The sequence below is a fragment of the Labrus bergylta genome, chromosome 10, assembly GCF_963930695.1.
Source record: "Labrus bergylta chromosome 10, fLabBer1.1, whole genome shotgun sequence".
Classification (NCBI taxonomy): Eukaryota; Metazoa; Chordata; class Actinopteri; order Labriformes; family Labridae; genus Labrus; species Labrus bergylta.
In genome coordinates, this window is record NC_089204.1 from 25,842,427 (window position 1) to 25,851,504 (window position 9,078).

General features: G+C 40.6%; 1 protein-coding gene across 4 annotated transcripts in view; it reads left to right on the top strand.

Moving 5' to 3' along the window:
* Positions 1-4,408, top strand: part of mlip (muscular LMNA-interacting protein) — a 36,450-nt gene extending 32,042 nt beyond the window's left edge. For all 4 annotated transcript variants that reach the window (XM_029281399.2, XM_065959635.1, XM_029281400.2 and 1 more), the window contains one exon: positions 2,944-4,408. In XM_029281399.2, coding sequence (XP_029137232.2) covers positions 2,944-3,141 — 198 coding nt within the window. In that variant the 3' untranslated portion in view covers positions 3,142-4,408. The remainder of the gene's footprint in view (positions 1-2,943) is intronic.
* The last annotated feature ends 4,670 nt before the right edge of the window (positions 4,409-9,078 follow it).

Genomic DNA, 9,078 nt, shown 5'->3' on the forward strand with positions numbered 1-9,078 from the left:
TAAAAGCAGCCTCTCTAAACTTTAAAGTAAATCCAAAAAGAAAAAAACTAATCAAATATACAACAAAAGAAATCACCTGAAAGCTTGCACTGCTCAACATTTAAAAAGCGAATAGCCAGAGGTGCAGCAAAATGTTAAATACATTATAGATGTCATATCTGATTTAAATATAAATCTGTGAACCACTATGTGTCTGAGAAGGCACTGCACAAGTATGATCCTACACTGCCAGATTTGCATCACCGCAAGTTCTTGTGATCTTTGGGGAGTGCTTTCTCCAGCTTCTCTAGCACTGGCTTCCTGTTTCACTCAGGATTGAATTCAAAGACTCATTACTAACCCATCAGTGCATACAATGCTCCATCAAAGAACTGCTCACTTCACGAACCCTCACAAGAAACCTCTGATGTGCTCCAACTAGCCCTCTCCAACCTGCTCTGTTCTGTTCTAGTTGAGACAGAGCCTTTTACTCTTCCGCCCCACGATTGTGGAGAGCTCCCCCTGACCACCTGAGGGCTTCACAGACTGCTGACCCCCTTTGAAAAATAACTTTCTAATAGTTCTCTCTTTAAATTAGCATTTTCTTTATCACCGCTGCTCTTAGCTGATGTTCTTCTGCTCATGTTTTTAACTCTGTCTGCTCATATTGTTTGCTTTTCGCTAAATTGTGTTTTATGCTCCTGTTTTAACTGTAGCACTTTGAGATTAGCTTCAAATGTAAAGTGCATTATAAATACATTTATGTTGTTATTACTCTAAATAGACTGAACTCCGGCCAGCTCATTTAACTTTGTTGTTCCCCTGATTACACAAAACACACAGGACCCTGTATGAACTATGTTGATAGCTGATTGAAGTTACATTTTCGCTGAATTATTCCAATAACATCAGAAAAGACCAGAATGACAGAGTGAATATTTCCTCATTTCATTTTAAGGATTGGAGTACAAAAGAGTGCTTCATTCTGACCAAAGTCAAACGTGGGATCCTGTATCTCAGGTTCAATGATAACAGTTCAAATTCACTGTTCAGAGCATGCTTAGAGTTAGCTGACCTTAACATGTTCACTCGTTGAGTCATTGGAGTGGTATGCTTACAATCTTTGAGAAGATTTTTAATCGGTGGAGTAGTTTGGAGTTTAAAGGAGCAGACAGACATATGGGATGTTATAATATACGGTAGGACCCTCAGAGTCACAGGAGTAAAAAAATACAAAAACAAGAATTTGTTTGCTTGCCCCAAGAGGCAAATGAAACATAAAGATGGTACTTGATTTTTCATTGTGAATAAAAATAGGGGCTATGTGGGCATTAAATGGTACAAATACAATTTCCTCAGTTTTCTTTCTATTTATCTCTAGAGCGTTATTATCAACCACTTTGTGCGCAGCATGTTGGCGCAGCCCGGGGTCGTTTGAATTACTTCAGAAATTAGAGCATGTCCAACCCCTTTAAGCAAATCATGATCTGGGTGCAGAGGAAGTTGCAAGGCTCAAGAGGGCTGCATGAAGTCTCTTTTGTCATCATGGGTTTTGGTTACGCACCAAACAATCAAACCAATCAGAGCGTCATCTCCTATTCCTTTTTCAAAGCCAGATGTGTCTGTATGTATTGTACTCCGCTCAGGCTCAGCTTAATTCTTCTCCTCGATCGTTAGTATTCCCTACATACAGAACACACACAGGCCACTGAATGAAATAATGGGCTGTGTGGATTGCAATTATATCCACTACAGCAGACTCTTCACCGCAGAAATGAGAAGTGTGTCGACACACTGACACAAACACTGTGCGCATTCATGCATGAGGCAAAGCAGCTTCGATTGTTTATTTAAATCTCCGCACACAATGGAAAGAGACTTACAATGATGACAGGAGACAGCGACATAACAGCCCATCTGTTCTATCTGCAAATCAATTTCACTCTGTATGAGCTAATGCACGCGTTTTAATCAAGAGGTGGCAGCGCGAGGGCTGCATGTTCCACTGTATGTGCACTTTGTAAATCTGAATGAAAGAAAGACATTGCCAGCTCATAGTTATTTCTTCAAAAGGCATTTACAGAGCTTAGCACTAACAAGTGAACACTAACATGACTCATTACAGACTATGTAACACAAACAAAAGATTAATGTATTCCACTGAAGGAGAGGCACTACGTTTTAGAGATGGAGACATTGTGAAAAGCAGCACCAATACCAATGTTTAATTTAACAAATTAGCCGACTGCTAAGGTTGCTTGCTTCCCTTTCTCAGAGAGAGTGTGAGACTCCCACACTGCCGACATTATCTTTCACGTTTGACCATGAAAACAAATCAGAATTCGTCCAACTCTTCTCTGAATCAGCAGTTAGGTATAATAGCTAAAATCGATGTGATACCACTGATACCGCATGGCTACTGATGTTGGTGCAAGACACATTATTGGCTGAGGAGCTGATACTGATGTTTATCCGATACATTGCAATAAAAAATCAAAGCATGCATGTATTTAAGAGCAGGAAGGGCCAAGCAGTATGTTGCACACCCCATGTACAGAGGCTATAGTCCTTGTCGCAGTGGTGGTGGGTTTGAATCTGACCTCAGCCCTCTGCTGCATGTCATGCCCCACACTCTCCTCCCAACATTTCCTTTCTCTCTTTAGCTGTCCTGTCCAATAAATGCAAAACTGGCCCATAAATATAACAAAAAAAAGCAACAGGAAGATACTCAAGACAGCAATGTGCCTCTAATGCGCCCTTCCACAACAGCAGGATTAGTGTTAAGACGACAGGTGCATTTTCTACCAACACAATGTTTTGGCTGGGTGTAAAAATGACAGCTCCAGTTGGTAACTTTCAGTGGAAGTTTTGATGTGCTGTGTGTAGTTCTGCTTGGTGTCAGATAGGACGCTTAGTCTAATTCCAATTATAAACTGAAGAAAATTGTGTCCATTTCAATTTCAGGCGGATAATAAAAGCCTTTCAAAGCCACGACAAGATTTTTACACAAGAGAGACGACGCCTGAAAGAAGGACTCCATTCTCAGTGTGTGACCTGCAGATTACAGAGCCTGACGAGCGGATCAGTCACCAAGTGAAGGAGGCTTCAACTTCCTTCAGCACTACTGAGGGGCGGATGAACACTTTTGAGACTCATATTTAGATATAAGCAAGAAAACATCCACATTTAACCTTTTTTTCTTTAATGAAGACCTGTATGCTCAGACACAATCAGTATTAAAGAGTTAAGAGGAAATGACAAGTGTGTTGCACCTTACATGAATTAGTAAAAAAATTGACAGCTGGGGTTAATCATGTCTAAAGTCGGGGTATAGGGTACCGCTGCTTTAGACCCAATTTTCTAAAAACTTGGGACATGGCGTAAAATGAAAATAAAAGGAGATAACAAGATTTGTAACACATTGAAACCACATTTCTGATTGAAAACATCAAAAGCACACCATGGCAAATGTTGAAACGTGGGCAAAATAAATGCCGAATTGAATTTTATGCCAAAAGCATGTTTCATGTGTAGGCTCGTGCTGTTTTACAATTCAGTTTGGGGTTTCAATCATCATCATTCGATGCAGATCATCACATTCTGTTTCTACTTTCATATAACAAGACGTCCCAGCTTTTTAGGGAATGGGGTTGTATGTAGGTCTTGGTCTAGCTTTCCAGTGCACAGTCTCTCAAAGAGTCCCCAGAACGTTCTGTCCTAAACCTCCAAGTCGGTCCTTTATGTCAGAAAGAGGAAGTAAAAAAGCAGGTTTCTTTATTCTAGCAGCTGACCGTCAGCTGCTGGGAGATTTGATCAGCTGTATTAAGAAAGTTGGTTGAAGATGTTGTCTCTGTCTGACTCCGTTTGTTGATTTTAAAACTAATCCCAGGGCTTTTCATTATGCTCCTTATGACAACATGACACCATCCTAAAAAGCTGAGTCCAGGTGGCCCCCATGGTACACTCATCATAGTGCTGCTCCTGGCTCTACAAAAAAATAGACGGTTAAGTTGTGCAAAGATTGGAAATGTGTTAAATCCTAGCCGACTCTTTTAACTCTGACTCTGACTCTGAATTCATGGATGGCAGGGAATGATCCTCTGAGCTTTGGTTACTTGAAAATTTATTATATAAAATGTATATAACGCACTGTGGATGTGCTGCTCATGAATGTTCCCTTTTTGTAAGACAACTGACACAATCTTGCAATATTTTTAATTGCTTTTGAAGCAAACCCAAAGTTAATTATTTCTAAGCTAAGGTTGAAATGAATGATTGGACAACTGATGCAGGGGGACAACTTAATTGCATGTTCAGCTCATGCTACACATCCCTTGACCTCAACTTGTTAAGGCCTTTAATGTCTCCTACAGGTTTGAATGGCTAAAAAAATGACAGTAATGTTTAATAAATGTCTTCCCCATCTTCACTCTTGTTTTGGTGTTTGTATATCCTGTTGCATTACACCAATTTCTTTCAATATATAGAAAATCAAAGGCTAATGATATAAGTATTTTCAATAATAGGTATACTTTATTCATTTAAAATAGGGACAGTGCACATTGATGGACATAAATATCTAAATATGCCAGATTGTAGGTGATTCTAGAGGTTGTTGGGGCCCCAGGCAAAAAACGATTGGGGGTCCTCCAACCAGTGTTCCTCCCCATCATGTCTGCCAACTGACGCTTACTCCTCCTCAATTTTTTTCCTGTTCCCTTTTCTCTCCTGTAGAGAGCTAATTCTTCATTTTTCTTGACTTTCATTGACACACATCTGGTTTTCACAGCAATTATGCATGCGACGATTGGCAGGGCAACAAAAGTGCGTGCTGTCAGATGTTGGGCCCCTTAGGAAGGCTTCCTATTGTCATTGTCAAATTTGCACATTTTGGGCTGCTGCTTTTAAGTTTGTGAGCACTCAGGGGCCCCCTACTGGTATTGCGCCCCAAGCAGTTGCTTGCCTTGCCTGTTGACAAGCAGCATCTCTGATTGTTGCCATCAGACTAATCACCATCTGTGAGTATTATAAATTGAGAAAAATGGAAACGCAGTCAATGGTTTTAATGAGTAGCACCTTTCAAAGACCGCTTTGGAAGTTTGTTTTATTTGCAGAGCAGGAGTGTTAAAGGCTGATCTTCCAATTTCTCTCTAGGATGTTCCTACACCTCTATCCATTATCTCAATGACTAAGAGGGAAGGACAAGCACGTACAGCTTGATGTAAAGACAATGATTGTAAATACTCAAACGAAAGTGCACCAAAAATAAAAGAAATAGGCTCTACAGGTGATTGAAGCACACAGCACTCATTACCTTATTATTATTTAAGTATGTTGAAGGAGAGTTTATGACCGGAGCTTGCTTGGGAATCAACAAACAGCTACTTCGGGCTGATTCAAAACTGACAACGGAGATTAGAGTTAGAGGATAAATGACATGTGGATAAAACCAGGATATAAACTTTCTAAATCCAGGATGCTACTCTTTGTGTCCTTGAAGTCAACATGTTATGGACCAAAGACTACATTCATTAAAGCATTCTGATAACTTCTTAGGCCTTCTAATAAAAAATAAATAATTTTGTGAAATATTACCATATTGGTCCAAATACGAGACAGGCTTTTTCCCCTTAAAACATATTTGACAAAAAGTGGGCTGATCTTATATTTATAGCTTTCATTTTTTTGACTAGTGCAGAGGCTTGGGGTAAAAAAGAGTGTATGATAGTAGTGGCTTCATTAAACATATTGGAGCATGCAGCACAGGCTTGTTCATTTTCCATCTCCTCAAAACAACATCAGTGTGCTGCAGATATAAGCCTTTTGCCAGGTGGGCGGTTTCATAAGTTTGTGTTGCATGTCAGTGCTATGGATCAGGGTTTGGACTTTTAAATTCCAGTATATGTTCACAACAAAAGACAGAAAAAACTTATCTGCAGCGAGTGTACTGCACATGGCTATGATGCCAATTTTAAGGTAGTTGTCATCAATGCAGCAGAGTCTTCAAACAACTGTCAAACAACCAAGAAATATTGTGCTACAGAGCCGTAATGTCAGATGGTTTTCTGGAATCTTACCGTGGTCCTCAAAGCAGGCGATTCCAAGAGACTGACAGGAGAGTGAGAGAACTCGAACCCCCCTGGATCAGAGAGGCAACACTGACATCACACTGGTGTTTTTTGATTTGCAAACATCTGTCACTGTGCACAAGAAACATGAGAAAACTGTCATTGTGAAGTCTATTGGAAATGATGGAATGATGTTTTCCTGTCATTGAATATGAACATGTCATCTAAATATATCAAAAACACGATTCTACTTGAAAGGCGTTAAAAACAACAACCTAACTTGTATTATTCAATGTGTTTGTGTCATCATTACTTTCAAGCAAAATAGTTTTTAATACAATGAACAAAATACTTGACCTAAAAGTTGCCTTGAAAGGGGGTTCGTCTTATAATCAGGGTTGTCTTATATTCGCTAAAGTTTTCTACAATTCACTTAGCAGATGCTTTTATCCAAAGCGACGTACATCAGAGAGTAAGAACAACACAAGCAAGGAACTAGAAAAAAGAGAACAATGTCAGTAAGAGCAAACGATCAGCTTTGAGTCTGATTGGACACACAGGTGCTGACAGGAAGTGACCAGAGGCAAAGCACAACATTGACGGCAGTTCTTGAGAGCTCTAATCAGTATAGAAACCATCTTATAAGTCGTCGTTTATCAAACAAAAACCATCATCATTACCATCATCATCATCAATAATATGGAGACCATCATCATTAAGGTCGTAGGTATTCATGAAAGAGCTGGGTCTTTAGCTTTTTCTTAAAGGTGCAGAGGGACTCTGCAGATCAAATGGAGTTTGGAAGTTCATTCCACCACCAGGGGGCAGTAGCCTACAGTACTGATGTATTTACTATATTTAATGCAGTTAATGTTATTTTGAAAAGCGATCAGTACTGCTGTCATATTAAGTCACATTACAGTCACTCAGGCCATCAAGTGATGGACATTGCAATTAAACTTAGGCTACAGATGCTGCAGTCGACTGTTGATGTGCTTCATATTTGTCCTTATACAAATAATCATGAAATAAATAAATGAGCATAAATAATTAAACTATTGCTGTACTACTCAGATATGTGAATTCATGAAAAACTGTTGACTTTCCAGAGTTATCTTTGGCTCACCTTATTTCTGATCAACTCCAAGTTTTTCTCAAACTTCCTAAGTTGTTGTTCTTATAGTGAGCCTTCGGGTGAATTTTCGCTGCTGGAGGTAATCCTGTCACAACACAACAGCAGGATCAGTCTGTCACGCGGGTATGGCAACCCCTTTCTTAAGCTCCATGCTCCTGAATTCCTTCTAATTACACACAGCTGCAAAACCTTCCCACCTGCTCATCAACCCAGCAGTATCCCAAGCCTTTCACCTACACAGTGCCACATCAGCTATTCAGCTAGTGGTTGAAAGACAAGCTTTATAGGATGCTCCAGTACAGTGATTTGACGGCCCCCCCTAGTAACAAGACTGCATGAAGTCGGGGTGAGTGGATGTGTGCATGCAGCAGAAAGGATGTTGTTCACATTGAGCGAAGAGGATCTGCTTTATACTCAATACGGCTCATATCAGAGTCCAATATAAAGATTTCTCTACATTGTGAAAAAGTTATTTTATCTAATAATCATCCTGAAATAATACTCCTCTTCCTCCTTCTGCACATCATCACTGTCACTAGATGCCTACTCACACTCACTATTTGTACCACAGCCATAAATCCCCTTGATACACAGAATGTATGTCTGATATGATCCCTAGTTCTACCAGGGAACTCTGATATTGCTCTTTGTCCCAATTCGAGGGCTGTACATAATCTGTTCACGTTGAATGATGTCCCATTTTGGGGGCTCTTTAATTGCGGCCCACAAATGAATCTTTCCCCAGCCATTGAAGGAGCCGTCTGGTGCATCCTTTGTGGTCTAACATATACCAAGATTCATTCCCCTCCATCAACGAGAAAAATCGGCTTAGGGTAAAACACTTAGAATGACTACCAATACTGATGTTAAAGGTATGATATGAGGCATTAAAGCAGAGCTATAGCTGATATAATAAAGAATAAAGTCAAATTCCCCTCTGGGTTTTGCTGTTTTAATCAGGTTTCATGCATTATTTCCCCCCCCACACGAACCCCCCTCCCTGGTCAGCCATTAGCCCTGCCACCACATGGTGGGAGAGAGATGACCCCGTCCACTCAGGGGCCATGTTTGTAGAGGGATAATGGCATAGTGTGGTCACAAGAGTACAATTGCGGGATACACAAACCAATTTCCGAACTAAAAAAAGAGCCTGGTCTAAAATTCTACAAAGATGACAAACAAACAAACAAAGCAATTAACGCCGGCATGGTGGAGCCGGCTTTTATCAACGTGCAAATGCTGCTGGCCGAAATGCGCGAAGGGAACAAGAACATCCCTTTATTATGACTTTAGGGGATGACTGAGATTGAGCGATGATTCAGCAACAAAGAGGACGCCAACGCTGCTCTGAGGGAAATGGTAAAGGAACCAAGGAGACATTATAAAGAAAATGGAAATTAAGATTGACTTGGACAACAAAAGCCTCCGCTCAAATCTTTGATTCCACGGCTTTCCAGTGAGCTGCAGGACCTGGGAGCTGGAGAGTTTTTTGGAGAAAACTTTTAGTAGAGATGCTGAGACGAGACAAACTTCCAAATCGGCCCACAAAAGAGATTGCACACACTGAGTCAGACCCAGAGCAGAGGAGGGTGGAAAGCCGAGGAGTATCACGGCCAGATTAGATTTATCAACTACAGGGAGAAGGATTATATTTTACACCTGGCAATACAAGCAAACAAAACCAACCCTGTGCTGTATGAGGACAAAAGGATTTGTATTGGTGCCGACACGTCCAAGGTCCTGTACCTGTAATGCAAGCAATGTGCCACTTAAAAGAAACAACAACCACAACAGCTTTGGCACCTCCTCCTCATGCTGGTCACCGGCCTGGTCACATTCTGCTGTGGGATGGCATCCCACTCCTCAACCAGGAGTTGTTGAAGGTCAACCAGCGCA